At 39.1% G+C, this 21,045-nt stretch overlaps 1 protein-coding gene across 9 annotated transcripts in view; it reads left to right on the top strand.

Annotated features, from left to right (window-relative positions):
- Positions 1-21,045, top strand: part of Mef2c (myocyte enhancer factor 2C) — a 161,815-nt gene that overhangs the window by 64,733 nt on the left and 76,037 nt on the right. For 7 of the 9 annotated variants that reach the window (XM_013126239.3, XM_021223511.2, XM_021223517.2 and 4 more), the window contains one exon: positions 5,634-5,829. In XM_013126239.3, coding sequence (XP_012981693.1) covers positions 5,776-5,829 — 54 coding nt within the window. In that variant the 5' untranslated portion in view covers positions 5,634-5,775. The remainder of the gene's footprint in view (positions 1-5,633; positions 5,830-21,045) is intronic. The other 2 variants (XM_013126243.3, XM_013126235.3) reach the window with 1 other exon arrangement.

Here is a 21,045-nt window from a genome sequence, read left to right as displayed (position 1 = left end):
TCCCAGTTTGAGGTGGGACATGGAAACTGTAAGGGCAAGATTTGATCATCAGGCTGCAGTCACCTGGTGTCTAAGACTCCCAGCCTCCTAATTCACAGACTCATTTACCTTTCACTTCTGTGTAAATTATTCTTATTCTACCTATGAGATACTGTACAACAAGATAAAGGATTAACCAGGGTTGCCAGTTTGTTTGTGTATAAGCAAAATGAGAAAAACTCCTCAGTACTGGTTATTAAAAACAGCTAGTGAATACCTCAGATGAGGGATACAGACCTTGATAAATAGAGTTCAGTTAACCGATGGGTAGTGATTAGTTCCTACTGCTTACTCGATGCTAGGCCGGATCCTGGGACTACAGACTTAATTTGTGATAACCCTCCCCTCCCCTGTACTGTAAAGGAGAGGGACTTGGTGCTCTGAGAGCTTATCCAAGGGAAGCACTTCCTTAGGAAACTGGCACTGAGACACGAGAAAGAGGTGAGTACACACAGAAGGGGGGGGGTCATTCCAGACAGAAGGAATTACAGATGTCCTGTAGCAGGAAGGACAGAGAAGTAAGAACTTCTCTTTTAAGCCAGTTGTAGTTGTATGTGTAATTCTGTGATATTGACACTTGAAGATGATTTAGAATTCACCATAGGGTTGCTAAATTTGATCAGTTGGGAAACGAAGGTTTGGTGTAGTGGTGTTTATCTAGAGAAAAAGAACAACCCTTTATACTCCCAGGCAGACGCGCTTTGGCTATGTGGCTTTAAAATTAACTGCATTCCATTCTGTAAAATATATGATAAACTTAGAGAAAAAAAAGGAGTGATTTTCAGGACCAGAGAAATACTTCTAATCACACAGTCAAGCATTACTAAGAATAATAATTGGGTTATTTCATTTGAAGCTCTTAAGGGAAAATAGGTACGTTCTGCTAGTTCTTTTTAACCAAAGTATAATTGCACGCCTCATATGTCTTTGAAACAAACCATAAAGTAGAAAGTTTAATGTATCTAAATGCAAGTAATGAGCAAAGCTTTCCACTTGAAATGGTAGTGAATCACTGAATAACTTGAGTCAGTAACAAACACAGGTTTGCAGAGTCAGGGCAGGCATCCTGATGCCCCTTGCTGTACATGGGGCTCTCACTGATTTAACAATCCTATTTCTTGTGTAACACGGTGTGCCTAATTTACGGCCTTGCATTTTACAAAAACATGTTTTTCTGAGGATGCTAAGCAAATGTGAGTGAGTGGAACTGTTACTTGCCCACCTGAATAAAAGAAATCCACAATTCCTTCCTTGCAAATTGACAATGCATCGTCTAATGTTTTAGCCTTGTCCATAGCCTGTTTTTGTTTAAGTGACTGCACTGTACTTACTGGAACAAAATACATGCCTTGCAAAAGTAATTTTAGCAGCAGAGAATTAATTTCTTCCCACATCTTTTAATGTGGCATGGGAGTCTCACTCTGCGATCAAAACACGTAACTGAAGGTTATGTTTAATTTCTAAATCAAAGTGTTGTGGGAAGGCGATTGAAATTTGATGATGACTCAGATCCAGTTGCTATGTGGTTTTCTTCCTACAGAAACTTTAGGGTAGACTGCCATTTCCATGTTAGAAAGAGCCAAGCAGTGATAAGATTAAAATAGTTTCTCCATAGACTGAAAGTTTGTGTTAGTCACTTAGATTACTAATTGAATTTTTTAAGGTACCTGGAGAGCCTCAGTAACAAGAATTATTTTCTCACTACTTGATCTTTCTTTTTCAGTGCGGAACTAAATAAATAATCAATGCACATTACCAACAAACATTTGTTTACTGCCATCGTGATTCAGTTCTTTCCCGAAAGTTATAAATCATGTGTTTTGTTTCTTTGCTCATAGAGATCCCTTCATTGGCTTCAAAGGGTAAATTCAAAGTGCGTGGCAACATTTACTAGATAATGTAATTTGGATAAGGCATGGTAGATGGTAAGGGAGATGCGCCTGCTGCTTCACCCGTGCCAACTTGGGTCTGTTTGGTTTCTTATATATATTGTTTAAGGCAATCGCAACCAAACCTTAACCTAGAACGGGGACGGCTTCTTCTCGGTGTTTGAAAGACAGAAATTAGACACTTTGTGCCTCTGCTCTGCCTTCCCCTCCGTGTCCTTTATCTGAACCGCTCCGAGGCCCGCGTGTGGGGTGTGCTGCACACCAGCCTGCTCTGCTCAGAGAAGGAAGTGGAGAGTTTTGGTTCCCATTTTGCACTTGTGGAGCAGTTTAGGGAAGGAAGCACCTTTACACCTTTTATTGTTCGCGGTTGCTGACATCACATCCTTCCCTGCCCAGTCTGTGCGTGTTTCCTGCCATTCTGTAAGATCCTTCTCTGTTACTGGGAGGGATTTGCTGAAGGGAAGGAGGGAGGAAGGGAAGAGGGCAGAAGAGGAGTGGGAGAAGGAAGTGGGGGAGGTGCGTGTCAATCAAGCTGGCTTGTTTGCAAATGAGGGAGTCTGTGGCGGAATGATCTTTAGCTGTCCAGAAGGAACTGTGTGGCCCTCAAACCACTTTGCCTTCGTCTGTCTGCTTACGGCTAACTCCAAGTGAACAGAAGTCTGCCGTACTGAAGTTCCCCTTTTTAGTAAGCGGGCAGATTTTACCTTTTTATTTAAGTTGGCAAAAGAAGAAAAAGGGCAGACTGTAACTGCATAGTCTTCCTTTCCTTTCCTTCTTCAAAGTTTTGATTGTTTACATGTAACTGTCATTTTCCAAGGATGGTTTCTTCAAGTGAACACTGTGGTGTCCAGAATAAGCCTCTATGATTGATTATGTATAATAGAAATTCTCACTGTGACTGAAGCATTGCTATATGTAGTTTAATTATTAATATTCTTTTTTTCACATACCTGTGAGACAGCCAAACAGGTTACTATGGTAATAATAATCTTTTTCTCTAGCCCTCATGAAAATTAATACTTGAAACAACCATGTAGTACAGTTTTTTGTGCAAAAATCAGGTTAATAAGTAGTTAAACTAAAAAAAAAATAAAAGTTAAAAAAAAGCTGTGCACTGGTGCTGGCCTTCGCAGTTCTTTGAATTTTTACAGATAGCCTTGAAATGTGGGGACATCTCACACACATTGTCACATCATTGCTGCTTGCTATTCTGCGTGTGAGCTTCATACAATTGCGCGTTTTATGAATGTTTAGAAAGCAACACTTCAGTTACTAAATTGAATATTGTCCTTATACAGAAAACAAAATTAAAGTTGAATTGGGTTTAATTTTCCATCTCTCTCTGCTACCTGGCATGTTTTAGAATGGAGACTATTTTCAATGGCATTTTCACCAGTCATTTTATGTGCATGTGTATGCATGCACAGAGAAGCATGCTAATACATTTACATGTGCATTTCTAGAAAAAAAGATTCCCCATTATGTTTTAAGAATTAAAAAAAGAATGTCACTGGCCCTTTCTAAACAGTATCTTCCTTCCAAGTTGTGGTGATGCAGAAGACTTTTCTTTGAGTCTGGTGGTCAGGAGCACACTCTGTATGGAGAGTCTTCTTTGCCAGTGTCTCCCCACTTGCGTGGGCGTATGTATTTTGAATCAAGGTCTGTAGCGGGTGACCTCCTGTCTGCCTTGCCCCTGCACTCTAATCTGTTTGCCCTGACCTTCCACCTAAAGTGAGTAAGGCTTAGGCAGGCATAGTCCTGTAAGCCGATAGCGACTCTGGCCTCTGCTAAGACAAGGGAAGAGGCATTCGCCCAGAGGCTTTTCCTGGGGTTCCTGGATTGTTTTTTCTGTGGTGGAGAAAGCCTGCTTGTCTGCTTGGGGTCTTGCACGTGCATGGGAAATTCCATTCTGGATTGCTGCTTGCTTCTTCGGTAAGATTGTAGGAAATGCAGAAAAGGTTCCCAGTTGTGTGAATTTTAAGACCATTTGTAAGGTTAAATGGGTGGACTGCTTGATGTATTGTGCTTTGTAATTCTTCATGTATGTGATCTTGGTGTTTTGTAGCAGTATCTTAAGGTTGTGAGTGTTTGACTCAGTCAATGGGTGTTGTTTATATAACTTTAAAAAACTTTAGAACTGCTACTAGCGTTGAAAACTGTGACTGGAGTCATCAATTTGATAAGCACACTGTAATCATGATGTAACTCACATATGTATGCCAAGAGGCTGAACTAAGCTGCAGTTTAGTAGCAGAAAGACACTAGGTACAGGAGAGTGGATAGTCTTAGTGATTAAGTAGTGCTTAATCCACTAGAACTAATTATATCATAATAGCCTCCGCAATTAGATAAGTACCTAAATGTGTATTTTTAAAATTTACCAAGGTGACGAAGAATAAAGAAATTTAAAGGCGGCTGAGGATCAGACCAAGTATCTAACAGCCTTTTCTGTCCCAAGAACCTTGAACTAGAGCCAAATAATCTATTAAGTAGCCAGGACAGTGGCATAGTGTTACATAATACATGTGGGAATTTTTCAGGTCCACTGTCACAGACTAACAAGAATCAACAGAGAAATACTGAGCAGTGTGCAAAGCAGTCGTATCCACTGACGTAAGAGGAGACAAAATAATTGAAGCCGCTGCTTCCAAATGAAGCAAGTCTTGTAGGATGCTTCCTAGTTAGTTACCATTTCATAGCAGTTCACTTTCATTATGTGCAAATATTTTTAGACATAATTTTAAACAGAGTAAAATATAGACTTTTAATGTTCTGTGCTCTTTGGGTTTGCCATGTAATTGATAATCATTATTTTAATTTTAATTCATGACCTAGAGCTCTCTGATATATAATATCAAGCTTCTGTAATTGTGTGTCTGACTCCCTAAGGAGATATGATATGTCTCTTTTAAACATTTAAATTTAGAGGGCTGGTGGTCTACTATTAAAAAGTGCATAGTTACAAATGAGATAATAATTTTAATTTTTTGCACCACTTATTTTTTACCAGTGACCATCATTTTTGAGTACTGTTTTAATGGGCAGTTTAAAGGCTTCCAAGAGGAAATGCTCTCACTGCTAACCAACGCTTGAACATCAGATGAAACATCCATATGCTTTTCCTGTGTTCTCTGTAGTGATCTTCTTAAAACAAGATTAAAGGATTTAGCTTTAAATTAGTTGGCATTTACATATATCAAAGAGCATTTTCATAATTGTCCATCCTATTTGCATAACTAGGGACGTTATCACCTCTGCTGTCAAAACACGAGATTGTTTTCCATTCAGAAATGAATTAGATGCCCTACTTAGCATACACAGGTATATAAAGGTTCATTAACTCTCTGATTTAGGTAATTTTTCATAACAGAAGGGTGAAATTGTCACCTAATTTCATTAAAAATATTAAGAAGCTCTTTACAAAAAATACAGTTCATTTCAAGTGTTGGGGTTTAAAACACAGTTTTCATCACTTAAATGATTCTTAAATTACTTATGAGCTTATTTTTTATTATAAAAGCATCCACCCCTGTGAATATGCTCCTGTGTGTGATGTGCCATGGGCTTTTAACAAACAGCTATTTTCATTTGTTTTCTTGTTTGCTTCCCAGCAGCTTATTTCCTTGATGGAGTTGGAAGACCATGCTAGTTCTTAGGAAGTTGGCTTGCTGTGGAGCTGTTGTTTAAGTTGTCATTTCTGTTCAGCAGGAACGAATGCAAGGATTTGGGAACTGAGCTGTGTACGTGCTAAAGAAGGAGACTTGTTTGAAGGAAACAGGAAAGAGGAAGAAAAGGAAGGAAAAAATACATAATTTCAGGGACGAGAGAGAGAAGAAACACGGGGACTATGGGGAGAAAAAAGATTCAGATCACAAGGATCATGGATGAGCGGAACAGGCAGGTGAGTAAGGCAACCCTTTGCATCAGTACTAACGCATCTTGTCCACCTCCATCAGCAGAGCTCTGTGAGCTCAGTGTATCCAGTTTAATAGTTGAAGATGTCATCTCTTGCAAACAAAGCAGGGAAGAGAAAAATCACCTTAACTGTTTGAAGATGTTTTAAAGATGTGTGATTGTTCACTTTTCACTGCCTCAAGACTTAAATGGGACTTGTATTTGTACGACAAGAATAGTTTAGTAATTAAGAATTAACCAGCATAGAATTGCTACAATGCACGCATCATCAAACAAAGATATTTTTATATTCACAGGAACCAGGCCTTCTGTGGTTATACATTTTAAAGTTTGTAGTATTGCCTAAATATCCTCTCTGCAAAATCACTTGCTTTCTTTTCATCACAAAGGACTAAAGTAAATCCAAACATGTCCAGATGCTACTGACGACAACAGCAACAAAGAAAACACCCACAGGAGGTATTAGCTGCATAGAACATCTAGACAGGGACATCCCGATAACTCACATTTTCTCTAAATTCTGTATTTTATAAACATGGTACTATCACTTTTTCTGCAACTCCAGTGATAATGTCTATAAGACACAGTCAGTTTTGAAGACTTCATATATCAAATGTTCAATATTGCGTTAAGCACCGTGCACCATGAGTGCCTGCCTGCAGTCTGACTCCCTTATACTGGAAAAAGGAGCTGGGCTTCGTGAGGGTAGCTAGGTGGTTTGGATACATCCTATTGTTGACTATCAGGTGACAATCCTCCAGAATAATCATAGTGCGCCTGGGTACCCACAGTGGCCTTCACACAATGGAACCTGTTCTTGGCCGTAAGAGAGGGGAGAATCAGTCCCCCCAACTCCACCCCATGCATGCTGACCATTTATGGTCCAGAATAGGCTCAACACACTCCCAAATAATGACTCACCTTCCATTAGGTCCCCGTTTACCCTCCTGTAACATAAGAATGTTACTTACACTTATAACTTATAACGAATAGGAATCATTATTTATTACATTGTCCCTATAGATGGTTCTTTATAAAAAGCCAGTGAGCTTCCAAGATGTAGGAAGGTTTTTCAAGTTTTTTTTTTAATTAACCTTTTTTCTAAGCTAGAATGTCTTCTAAGGTTCCCAGGACTTGAATTGCTTTGAGCTTAACATTGAATTAAATGACGAAAAATACAAAATTCATGAGGGACCTCTCAGTGTTTTCATACAGATTGTCTATTGCTGTAGGCCAAGACAAAAAGCAATATCCATGTTAGAATTAAACCCCAATTTTATATTCATTTATAGCTCAAAACTGAAATTAAAGCTGCAGTATTGAACATCACATACCATTGACTGTGGGGACCTTGTTATTTGGAACACAATCTGTTTGGCTAAAGAAAAATATGTGAATTAACCTTTGTAGTTTATTAATACTATGCCCTTTTTTAGCTTTGAGAGATTCATTATATCTTCTTGTTACTTATAAAGATAGAAGAAAAGTGGTGGGGGTCGAATCGTGTGGCTTTTACCATGCACCCTGCATTCTAAGGAAAGAAAACATTCCCACAGAGATACAAGAATTGTCACATTATGCTCTTTAGATAGCAAGTTTCAGTGTCTACATGCAGCTATGGCAATCTACGCTTGTGGATACTCTTACCTATATTAAAAGCCATAGTAACTTTAGGAAGGGGAAAAATATTTGAGTTTTTTAGAAAGTATTGAAGATTGATTCCTTTATTTTTATTCTGTAGGATTTAGAGTCAATGCATTATGTTCCTCAATCTGTGGGTACAATGAGTCTTTTAATTCAACACTGTTGAAGTAAATCAATAAAAGTGGCATTGCTGTATTTTAAGCTATACTTCAGTGGTTGTATAAGGTAACTATTGGCAGCTTTAAAGAGCTGTCATTCATGGTAAGGTTGGTCTTGCTCACCTCTCCTTTTCTGTGAGAGTGGTCCAAAGAGCGACCCGGAAAAGGGCATAAGGTATGTAGGTCACTTCTGATAATGGAAACCAACAAATGTGCGGAGGAACCCTAACCTGTGCTCCCTTTAAATCACGTATTCACACGCTGAAAAGGAAAATGTCAGTAGCTTTGCTCTTTCTGAAGTTGCTCCACTGGGGTGGCCCAGTAGGGCCTCACATGGAGGCTCACTGCCGTTTCTTCTTGAAAGCTGTTCTTTCTGCGTTTGCATTTGTGTATTTGAGCACATACAGAATAGTGTGGACTCTTCTGCAGGAAAAGAAATGCTAACCCAGAGTGGGCCCTGAAATACTACAGCACTTATTTGCACATTGTGTTTCAGAAAGATAAAACTGGCGTACTACAGAAACCAGTTTGAGTTCTGCCTTTATTATCTCTTTTACAACAAGTAGACAACAGCTAAAACTCCAAATCCAATTTAGAAACATAAAATTGTGGAATGATAAAATTCAAATCTTTTTTACTTCACTTTTTTTTCAGTTTATTCTTAACCTTCACTAAGTTTCTCAAGTTAATATGTACAGCAAACACATGAATTGCCAATTTATCTTACAGACACATTCAGACAGCTCAGTGAAAGTCATTACCAATTAGTTTCCAAGGATGACATGTAAATTATTCCCTTTAATCCTTAGTAATCCTATTTTATAGCCGGATGCTATTTATTAAGTCAACAGTTTTATTTAACTGCATCATTCCCAAAAGAAAATATTCACTGGTGAATAACAGTCTCATCCAGGGATGAGCAAAGTGTTCTGTAAACAACCAGGTAGCAAACACTGTGTTATGAGCTATGCTGTTTCTGACTCAGCCATGGAGCTCAGTAGCAGCCATAGACAATATCTAAATGGATATGTGTCTGTACTCAGTAAGAAAGCTTTACTGACAAAGCAAAGGCGGGCTAGGTTAGTCAAGTGGGCCATAGTTTTTAGACCGCTGGCAGACTGAAATAGGCATGGAAATATGAACATGAACTATGAAAATATAGAACAAAGATTTCATTTGTGGGCTGAGAATGAAAATATCAAAGAACTAGGAAAGAACAGCAAGGGGGTGCTTTATTTACGACTCAAGCTTGGAGAATGGCCTTTCTGGGCAGGTGCGCAATACGGGAACTACAGCCACTGTTTCTTACACTCATTGTGATTCCCATCAAAACAGCTCCTGTGCTGGGTGGCATATGAAAGAAAAGTTGCTGGGTCTTCACTCCAAGGGCGCTCTACCGTAAAAGAATGTCAGGAGGGAAGTGGAACAGTAGAGCAAGAACACAAAGAGGCTCCCTTGGCCACAGGCTGCTAGAGAACCATCCAGAGCAGTGTTGCTGCAGACAGTAGCCTCTGTGGGCCCGAAGGAAGCGTGCGCGCACACACAAGGCATGTGCAAAGCAGGTCTTATGGCTATGGTGGGTGGATGGCGTCTCTGAAGGCCTGTGTGTGTGGTAGCACAATTCTCAAATGTGCATTATTGACCAAATGTTTTTAAAATCCTTTTCACCATTTTTACTACTTCTGCCTTCAAGCATATGGTAACCATGATTTCAATCTCTCGTCTTCATTTACCCTGTCTTTCTTACCTTTGATCTTTACTGATTAGGCAGCCATATCGTCTTGGCCTTTTTCATATGTTACACATTTTGAATTTGGTGCTTGAAACAATTGGACTTTTAATTAGTTTTCGTATGACTCATTTTTACAAACAAAATATAATTGGAAATCTGTCCCATGAGGAAGAACCACGTATATAAACTCAGAATGCTAAGTAAGCCACAAACTATTTGCTCATGCCTCTAATGAATTCTTCAGTGTTCCTACTTTGAAAGGGCCAACATGAGTAAATTCCAATATATTTATGCAACTTGTTACAAAAAGACATCTAAATATGTGAATAACTATAAGAAGGAAGTATTTACAGGTAGCATTTCTAGGGCCTAAGATAGTAAGCTTGCATGTATATTTAAATTCCTTGCATTTTCGTTGCTTCCTTCACGTATGACGCTTTGTTTCTTGCCAGCAAAGAAAATCCCACATAATTGCCAGTGCAATAACGAGCTCATGTTAAAGACAATCAGCATTACCCCCCCCTCAATAAGTCAAGAGAATCCTCTTACAAATTAAAATGACTCAGGCTTCATAGCTTTTAAGTTTTCTAAAATTCCTTCTTCCTGGGCTTCTAGCTCTTTCTTTCTGCAACCCATGCTACATACAGCAAGTGGGTGGATTGTGATTGTATTAAGAATGGTATTGTTCAGAGCTGATTTTAGGCTGTACTCATACATACTGGATAGTGCCCTATGCATCCTTATTCTTTAACAAATTAATTTTAAAATAATGAAGGGAACAAATTTTTTATTATATTGTCCCAACTAATGGCCAACACATTCTTTTTTGTTTGTTTGCAGAAAATCTGAGAGGCTAAAATTCTTGAATGGAAAGTGTTCTTCATGTAAAAACTAAGTACATGCTAGAATTGTTTTATTGTCTCATTCCGTATTTGTGTTATCTGACATAATTTCTATTCAGAGATAAACAACTTAAAAGTTTTAAGAATACTTTAGTGCACCTCAAACATTTCCAGGTTTTCTTGTGTAGAAAAACCTAAGTGGCCTATTTGTCTGTGAACACAGGCTCACACCATCCCTTTCTAAGTGGCCTGCTTGTCTGTGAACACAGGCTCCCACCACTCCCTTTCTCAAGCCTCTTCTTGCTTTGCACACAGCAAATGTAACTTTTTCTTTTTACTGGCAAATCAACACTAAGAATATGAACATTACAAATAGAACACATAAACTAAGAAAGTTCTCCCAAACTGTGAATTCAAAGAAAAAAGCCATGTCCTTCACAGGCAAACTTCCTTTTAGCACCATAATTTATTCATTTAAAGTGGAATGTTTTCAAGTTTATGGTGAAAGCATCATTCTAAACTTTAGAACCCATTGTACTTTTGAAAAAATATTTGGAAGCTTTTGTTATTTTTTTCCCAAAAGTAACAGCTACAACAAAAATAAAATAAATAACATAATTAAACTGAAAATTAAAAATTCCCCTATTCGCAGTGTGTATTTGTGTTTCTCTTGAAATATGTTAGACCACTAATGGGAATAAGAGAAACCAATTACGTGTTTGGAAAATTCGACTTTTAATTTTAAATTGGAACAGTTTAGCATAAGAAATCACTAACATTTAAATAACATTTCAACAAATGTAACTGTTTGGAAACTACAGCTGAGGCAGCCTCCTGCCTTCTGTCTTGTGGGGATTGATTTGGAAGGCCCTCAGGGAGAAAATATTGGAGTTGGGAGGTAAAACTGAAGCCATTGTGGGAAGGAAGAAGTTACTCTCTTCCTGTTATGACAGGAAGGCATAGACAAATGTGCTTCCTGAGTTAGCTCAGCAGGGAATGAAGGAGTCTTTGACCTTTAACTTTTACATTTTGGCTGTAAACATGCTTTTGTCCCCCTCCCCCATATTAATCTGGATTATTTAATTCTCCACTTCAAAGTGTGTATCTTAAGTATATGAAGTGCGGTGCAGCAGCCTTTACCTGCTGCTGGGGGTGGCACTTTCGTGAAAGTCAACTCTTTCAGAACCCGGTTGGACGCAGGTTGTCCAAAATACTGCATGATAGGATTCTCTTTTGAAGTGTACTTTCCTATACTTTGCAATTGACCACTCTTTTAAACTCTGGCAGACTGAATAGCTGACACCAGCCTCTCCTCTCCTTACATTAACGAATGTATCACAAGTCCTCACAAACCAGTTTTAAAGCCTACAGTCTTCAATAGGCACTCACTTAATTATGAGCTGATCTCCTATTTATCATCAACCCTTGAAATACCAGTGCACAAGACTTAAATTTTTATTTGGACACCGTGGGTGTTGACTTAGGGGAAGGAGCTGATAGAGTTCTATATTCTGTACTATGAGCCCCTTATTTTAGTTGGTTTATTGTGCTGAGAAAGTTAGGGACCAGTTCTAAACGTTCTGTGGAAAGGCTGCTGTCTTTCACTGAAACAAGGCTCAGTTTGCTGGAGGCTAAGGAGGACAATGGTGTCCTTTGCAGCTGGGCACACTGCTGTCTCATCATCGCAAGTTGTGCTGGAGGGTTGCGAGCACATGGTAGCAGTCTGCTTAAAAGAAGCCCTCACTGCTCCTTAAAGGGCCTTTCATTTAGGATGGCAGGCCCCATCATTGTATAAAGGAGCGCTTGTCTAGAGCACAAGTCTGCAATGGCTTCGCTTCCTCCCACTGAGAGTAGTCATCAGGCCTAGAGCGCGGAGCCTTCCTAATGACAGACTGAATTAAAATAAAACTAAAGAGGAATACTCGGAACAGTTGTGCCATTACTTACGGACAGGAGCAAGCAAGGGCAAAATGGAGCGTTTAGAGGGCCATTTCCCTTTTCTCAATTAGAGATTGCCGTTACAGACTCTTGACTCCATCCCTAACCCGTTAAACACATGGGAAGACCCAGTGGCTGGTGGATTATTACAGAGCACATTGTCTCATGAACCACTTCTCTTGTCACTCATTGCTTGTTCATTTCCCTCAACTTAGGAAAGTGGAGATTATCCTGGTGGCAGAGGGGGAATGATATTGGGCGATGTCTAAAGTATTTCCGTATAAAGAAGTTATATTGATAATGTGGGGTGTGGCAAAATGTAAAATCATTGAAAATAGAGTTAGTTGGGTATATTCCAATATATTCTAAAATAAATGACAATTACTTTATCACTTTAGGAGTTAAAAATGTGGCTCCAGAGTAGATTTACTCAGTGTTAAAATGCTTACCCATCTACAGAAAGCTCTAGTTTTGATGTGGCACTGGAAAAAATAAGGAAAGAAGGGAGAGAAAAGTAGGTGAGAGAGGGGGAGAGGGGATGGTGGGTGAGAAGGAGGGTAGATGAGTTAAGACCAACTTTGTTCATTGAATACAAAAGGTTTCATAGGGTTAGGTCTCAAGTACTGTAGTTTCAGACTCCACACGAAGTTAATGTTGCATTCCTCCGAGATAGTATTAAATCTTAAGGTTGGGCCTCCAATGTTGTTAGGGTTGTGGTAGCTATTGTTTGAGAAGTTTAGTCTCTTGTATTCCTTCAGAACTCTTCCCAGTAAGGTACAAGCATTCCCTTTGTGAATGCAGAGCTAAGTCTTTCAGAGATGACTGGGAATGCGAAGCGTTGTGGGGGCAGATGTATGGAAGGACAGAGATCACAAAATTACCCTTCCCATGACTCAGTATGCCAAGCCAGTTTCCCTGCCATGGGAGAAACTACACAGGACCAGACCTCTGGTTTTAAAACGTGGTATTTAAACTGCCTGTGTAGCAATGTCTATGTGGAAATTGCAGTTCCATTATTTTTATTCTAGCTGTGAGCAGACATATATTTGCTGCCAGCAAAAGTACTTCCCATTTTGGGAAACTGAAGCATCTATAAATATAGAAATAGTATGTGCCTACTCATGCTTGTGTGTGGTTCTCACCAGCTTTCGTGGGAATAGATGAGTGTCTAAGGGCAGCCATAGCTACAGAACCACACAGAAACATATCTGGTCTATTGGTGGAAGTGGAAACCACTGGTTCTCAATTTAGCATTAGTAACATTATTTTATTTATTTCAACTTAGGAAGCTGCCTTTGTATGAATTAATGGTCTTCATTAGAAATCTGTTCTCAGGAGCGTGTCAGATGATTATTTAAGCAAATAAAAAAATAGTGCATTTACTTGCTCAGCTAAGCAAAACTAGGCTGGGTCTAAGCCATGAGGAGCGTCTGCCTAGAAGAGGGAAGGCATGATGACTGGAGAAACTTGCATTATGTATGGAAAAGGTATTATTTCCAGTTCATCCAGGGACTGGTTGCATAACTTTACATAAGGCCACTCACCTCTGTATGCATAGTATCCACCCGAGAAAGGGAGATGACAAACTGCCAAATGCAACCAACAGGCAATACTACTAAATGTGGTGAAATTGCTGAGCAGAAAGTCTCTGACCATCTTTAAAAATGCACCAAAACAATATTCTTGTCTAAAACAATTGCATGATAGAATATGCTCCTGTTTCATCAACAAACTCAAACAGAATATGACACCATTCAGTTTTTTCTCTTCGGCTCAATTACAGGGAATGTATATTTTCATTATAAGTTAAAATGACAAAAACCTAAAAGAAATATGTGAACACATCTCCTGTTGGTGGTAAGCTTCCCTTTAATTTACTCTGAGCTCATATGAGAATTTATTTTGAAACCATCATTTTGTAAAGAAAACATGTACAGTTCCTCCAATCATCCATCCATCCATCCATTAAATATTAGTCAATTATTATTTTGTACTTTCAGTTACAATGGTGGACAGAAAATGGCTCCAGCTTTCAAGGAAAGCATGAAGCAGTTGAGACGCTCTAAAGTAAACATAAGTGAATAGAGGTAGCACAAGTGGAAGGACCTTAGCCACCAAATCACAGTGATATTTTAATTCTTGGCAAATGGGATTTACAAGTGATGCTTATCATGAACTGATAAACTTAAGTTACTAAAGCATAAGTACTATGTAGAGTGACACTACAGTAGAGGGTACTTGTTTGAAGTTCATAATCATTCATATTCTTTTCTGCACAAAAGTGGATACCTTCTAGGCATAAAGTATGAAGACATAAAAACTGAAGGAACAGCTGTAGGCCAAGTTCTTGGTCAGTTTAGAAACACACTGCTTAAACCTCAACATCAAGCTATCCTAGAACAAGATCAACAATGAGGGCAGTAAGTTGAGCCCCACTCTTCTCTCTCATCACTACACATTGCCTTTCTCTTGAGTGGACATGATACTCAGCAGTACTTTTCTTTCTGTAACAAGAGCAGGTACACATGCCCTATCATACAGGCCAGAAACTTCAGACCTTAGAAAATGTTCAGCATTTGACTTTTAGCATTCTGTGTGTAGAAGGATTAAAAGCAGCAAATATTTCAATGGCTTTTCCTCCAGAATTAGTTGCAGACCCTCCCTCAGCCTCTTTGTCATTCTGTCAATGGTCTGATTTTGTCAACATCTTCTTAAAGTATAGATTACTCTAAAAGATCAGTAAAGATAATTTATCTCACTGTGTGATGTTATAAACTCAGACCTTTTCCTAAAAACCATCTACCATGTTTTTCAAAAAAGCAATTGTGTAAAAAAAAAAGCTATGAATGGTAATTTTAAAATCACCTGTTTGATTCAGGTCATTTGTGACTCACCTTTTTTGTTTGTTTGTCTTTGGTTTTTCGAGACAGGGTTTCTCAAGACAGGGTTTCTCTGTATTGTTTTGGAGGCTTCCTATAACTCGCTCTGTAGACCAGGCTGGCCTCGGACTCACAGAGATCCGCCTGCCTCTGCCTCCTGAATGCTGGGACTAAAGGTATACTCCACCAACTCCACAGGTGTAACTCAACTTGTTAAAGTCTGTAGAAGCTGCAGACTCCACCATCTACAGTGTTAGCTCTGCTTTCTGCATTTATGTTACATGTAGATCTAATAGGCATGCCTTCAGTTTTCATCTAAAACATTGCTAAACATGTTTCCTGAGACAAGAAAGTAACTGAATTTCACAGTGTTTTTCTAGAGACCCCTTCATACTTCCTGCTGGTTAATTAATTCATCTTTTCAGTATAATTCTTCAATTAGTAAGCCATTCTCAAATGCACAAATATGTATCTGTTAAAAGATCCAACTCATCAGAAGGTACAAAGAATGTTTGTTTGACAAGGGTAGTCACCCCAGACCCTTGAGCCTCTTCTGCATATGAGGATAGGGGGAAATGTATGTTTGTATGTATATGTGTATGCATGCATGTGGGTACACGTGCTCCTGCATGGGAAGGCTCTAAGTCTGTTCTCTATGCCTTTTCCAGTCCCCCTCCCACTCATTTTATAATATCAGGACTCTCACTAAACTTGTAGATCACTGATTGGCCAGTAAGCTCCAGGGATCCATCTGACCCCACCCCCAGGTCCCTATCCCTCATCACAAATGAGTGCCACATCTGCTTTTATGTGGGTGCTAGGGACCCACACTTAGGCTCCTTATGTTTGCACAGTAGGCAATGTATGGACTGAGTCATCCCTCCCTATCCTTCGATCCTACATTTTTCCTGTCTGTGCATACATCCATAAAAATACATATCTATCTTCACACTTTTTACCCTTCATAATGCATCATTCAAGCACAGACTCAAACACTTTACATTTTACTTTTCTTGAAGTCTGGAGAATCTATACATATGTATTTATTCTGTTATGGACTTTCTCTGCTTACCATAGTATAAATTTAAAAATGGCATAATTGCTTTCTTTCAAGATTCACGATAGTAATTTGTTAGAATATTTACATGTATACAAGTCTAGAATCTCTTATCGTTAAGAGGTTAAATTGCCAAAAGGTAAGTAAAGCTGGCATCTACTTTTAAAAGAAAACTATCCTGAGGCAGTCAACAGTATGTAAAATAGAATATTCTGTTCTGTAACCTACTATTTAGCAAACAGGCATTCTGTAGCCACAAGTTAGTGTGTGAAGGCTACTCTGGAGTCTTAGGGAACTAAAGTGTCAGCAAGAATGACAAACTCATAAAAGAATACTTTTGAAAACAAAGGCTTGTGCAAGTTCCTGGAGGAACCAAACATGACGGTACACACCAGTGATTCCAACAGTGAGGAGGCTGAAATAAGAGGGGCCAACGCCAACATCGAGAGAACATGTTAATACTGGACAGCTAAAATGAGGAAGATGACAGTGAGAGAATCTTAGTGAAGGGATGTTACGATCTCAGCTAAGCTTAGCAGTGTGGCGGATGCTCTGCCAGCAGCCCGAAGGAAAGGGAGAGGTCATTGAACCACAAGCAGTTTTGGCCAACTACAACATAAGAAATAATTCCAGCAGAGTAAACTTTATTTTGTAATCATCTCATTTGGTTTCATATCTGTCAGTTTTCTTTTTCAGTCTAGAGAAACTTGGTCTGAAAACAGAAGCTAAATTAAAACGATGAGATAATGCCACTTTAAATCATTAAGCATGATAAGAAATAGAAACCTATTGGTCAAATAATGTATTTTGTTCTCTTTTATTTTTTTAATTTAATTTAAATTAGAAACAAGTTTGCTTCACATGTCAATCCTAGCTCCCTCTGCCTCCCCTCCTCTCCTGCCCCCCCTTTAACCCTCCAGCAACCCTTCCCCAATCCCCACACCACTCTCCAAGGAGGGTGAGGCCCTTCTTGGGGGATCTCAAAAGTCTGTCATATGATCTATGGCAGGGCCTAGGCCCTCTTCCATGTGTCCAGACGGAGACAGCATCCCTCCATGTGGAATGGGCTCCCAAGGTCTATCTGGATGACAGAGCTAAATACTGATTTATTGCCTGAGGCCCCAAAGGATGCTGAGGCCGCCTTACTGACACCCACATTCAGGGGGTCTGGATCAGCCCCAGGCTGGCTTCTCAACTATCAGTCTGGGGTCTATGAGCTCCCCCTTGTTCAGGCCGGCTGTTTCTGTGGATTTCACCCGCCAAGTCTTAACCCCTCTGCTCATCACTCCTCCCTCTCTGCAACTGGGTTCCAGGAGTTCAGTTCAGTGTTTAGCTGTTGTGTCTACCTCTGCTTCCTTCAGCCACTGGATGAAGGCTCTAGGATGGCACACAAGGAAGTCGTCAATCACGTTACAGGGAAGAACATTTAAGGTAGCCTCTCCACTATTGGTTAGATTGCCAGTTGGTGTCATCCTTGTAGGCCTCTGGACATTTCACTATTTTGTTCTTAAGAGAAAAAATTCCTTCAGTCATTGAAGCACTTGGTGATTTTTCTCTTCTAGTTACAGAAATGACATCAACTTAAGAAATACTATTTTATGTAGTAGAAATTATAGCATCCAGCACAAATGTGTAACATGGAGAAGACTAAATAATACCCAATAGTTATTTCACCTCCTATCATTGGACATGTAGAAAAATCTTCAGTAAAAATGGTCTCTAACAAGATTTCCATAATTTCTTTACTATTGGATTATATAAAGCTGCATTCAGCAAATATGACTCTCTTCGATTTTGGATTCCAATTTCAATTTCTCATTTCTCCATAATAGGGTTGTCATAAAATATGTGAAATCTGTACATATGGTAGGACTTAAAACAGGGTTACCATAAAAATCTAATATTGAAATATCTTCATACATCATGATCATTGAATGTGGGGCTACGGAAAGAAAGATTCAATAGGAAAATAAAGCTGCCAGTGCTTACAGAGTAGTTCTTGTTATGCAAATGTATTATCAAATCTCCTTAATTCTGAAAACTAGATGTTGAATTACAGTGCCCACTTAAATAATATTGGCTTTATTCTTCTCTTGATGCGTCCCGATTGATGTAAACACTTGGAAAGAGCATCTTTACTTAACTGCTGTAAAAGCAGCTTTCTGTATCACCTAAGGTCAAAATATGCTATTGAAATAGAAATATGGACTTGTCCCCATTACAAACTATTGTCAGGTTATGAAAAATGTAATCATTACAATACATTATTATATTTAAGTATAAAAGCTCTGAATTGTAATCTTTGTCATTGAGTGGCATATTTTAAATGAAGAGTAATATCCCAGATCTCTTTGGAAAGCTTAAAGCTTAAAAACAATTTTATCTAACTATGAACAATGGGGAAAAGCATTATAAAATACATTTTGAGTATGCATAAAGAATATGAACATAATACAGAATTAAATTTAGAGCAACTAAGAGTAGATTTTGAAGATATTTTCTTAACTGCTTTAATACAGTCATCATTTCAGATTGCAGTTTTAATGAAAAGCTATATGCACTGACTTTTTTGACAGTTATTATTAAATAAGTATGAATCATCAAGCAACTTATTTGGTTACACAAAAGTTGAGAAGCGTCTAAGAGTAAACACAAATAGTAGTTTTGTGATATTTCTGTCCTAAATATACTTTGGTGATGATTGTTATAATGTCCCAAATTCTAAGATTTGAGTACTACAGGAACCATACCATGACGAGATGGTCATGAAGTCTGATTAAAAGTGGTTCCGTATGTGAAGCTATTTTACATCAGCGCTTCTATATTTAATACATTTTAGTCTGTTTCACTGAATAAAACACAAAAATGCAGTTAGATTCATGTCTAAAATTTCATCTCAAAGAAAAATTAAAATATATTGTGATTAGATCACTACAATTAATAATTATACTTACTTATATTGATAAGAATATAGGTTTCTTTCCAATAGGAAAGTTTCCTGCCCATCCTTGGTGTCAGTCATAACTCATCCAAATGAACCAGAATAAAATTTTCTAGAGAAATATGATAATCAGATATGAAAATAGAAGGCTAGGTTATTCTATCAGAAGCACTTTAGAAAAACAGCAAACAAAGAAGTAGATGGAAAGGCACTGATAGTTACTGTGGAGCAAAATTGCCCAAGTTAAAATGTAAATAACATCTGAATAGGGATTGGCTGGTTTGTGTGGGCTGTGATAAAAGGGCTTTGTATTGCAAAGGACAGTCGGCAAGGGCAGAAAGCTCAGCATGATGCTCTCATCTAGAAGAGCAATACCCTTAAGCACCTCCAGTGGAGACTCTTCCTGTCACCAGGACTCAGATTTTCTTAGCATTCATTTCTAGGGACCCCGCACTTGTAATGCAAATTCTAATTGGTCTTACTAATAAAACTCTGAGTCAGCTATCAGGGGGTGAAAACGGAAGGATCAGAGAAGCAGGAGAGCAAGCCGCTTGAGTTCTTACCTCTACCAATGCTCAGACCAAAGGGCGAGTCTGTTTGAAGACTGCCTCCTCAGACTGACTGCCTTGCCTGATAGCCCTCTTTATGCCCAGCCGTATCTCTTCCTGTCTCCACCTCCAAAGTACTGAGATTAAAGATGTGAGCTACCACCATTTGGCTGTGTAGCCCATTGTGACCCTGACCTAGCAGAGATCTATCTGTCTCTGTCTCCCAAGTGCTGGGATTAAAGGTGTGTGCCAATACTGCCTGGCCTCTATGGCTAAGTAGTGTGGCTAGCTCTGCGCCCTGATCTTCAGACAAGCTTCGTTTGTTAGATCATAAAATAGCACCACATGCTCTTATGATGAGGTAGGCAATGTGGAAGAAAGAGGTGCTAGAGTGAATGCTGAAACTGAGCTTTGGAGGTTTGGATAGCCCGGGAATGCTTTGGCAGTTTCACCCTGGAGGACATTCATTGGCTGTCTTTGGTTATGTGAAGACAAAGAAAAAAGAAAGTAAATTGGAGTTGCAAATAAACGGCAGTCAAAAGTATCCTGACTTGTGCAAGACCCATTGCATTTAAAGAGGAAAAAAAAAAGCTAAATAAAAGCCTGGAGTTGGTGGCGAACGCCTTTAATCCCAGCACTTGTGAGGCAGAGGCAGGCGGATCTCTGTGAGTTTGAGACCAGCCTTGTCTACAGAGCAAGTTCCAGGACAGGCTCCAAAATAATACAGAGAAACCCTGTCTCAAAAAAACAAAAAAAAAAGTGTCAGAGACACCCAAAGTATGACACTCAAAAACGTGTTCCAAAGAATTCTATGTGCTTCTCAAATAAGTAAGCAAAGGCACATATAGCACCACCAACCATAGGATTGGGAAACACGTTGTAGTTTAAAGGTTTCTCAGCCATAGTACATTTCCTGGAAATCTTTTCTGGGAAGATATGCTACATGCTTGCTTGGAAACACTGGACCATATATATGGGTTTATAATTAATGATGTTTGTGCCTTTGGGTGGGTAGACCAGCAGGCCAAGCTGAAGTTTAAAGAGCCCTGGGATTGTAGGACTGTAGTATATGAATTTATGTCTGGTGGGTCTGGCCAGTGAAAAGCATGGGAAACCAGAGGAGGTGCTGTTGGGGACAGTTCAGGAGGGAAAGGAGTGGGGTGAGGCTTTGCAGCATGAGATGAATTAGGAGACAATGATTCCAGGCAGGGAGGTCATTAGGCCAGGAAGCCGAGAGGCTGACCATGGTGACATGAAAAGGATATGAATGGTGGGACTGCCTGGGACAGAGGCAAGTGTGAACTTGAGAAATGTTTGTAGGGAAAGAATTATGGGACTTGGTCATAGATTGCACTAGAAGAAGAAAAGGTCAAAGATAAAGTTACCAGCCTGAAAGAAAAAAGTAGGAAACAGAAGAACGAATGACACCAAAATCCTAACGATACTTCCCAGGGCACAGCTAA

Source organism: Mesocricetus auratus, unplaced genomic scaffold (genome assembly GCF_017639785.1).
Source record: "Mesocricetus auratus isolate SY011 unplaced genomic scaffold, BCM_Maur_2.0 Super-Scaffold_100020, whole genome shotgun sequence".
Classification (NCBI taxonomy): domain Eukaryota; kingdom Metazoa; phylum Chordata; class Mammalia; order Rodentia; family Cricetidae; genus Mesocricetus; species Mesocricetus auratus.
Note: the sequence above shows the minus strand (reverse complement) of the source record. Positions and strands in the feature narration are given on the sequence as shown.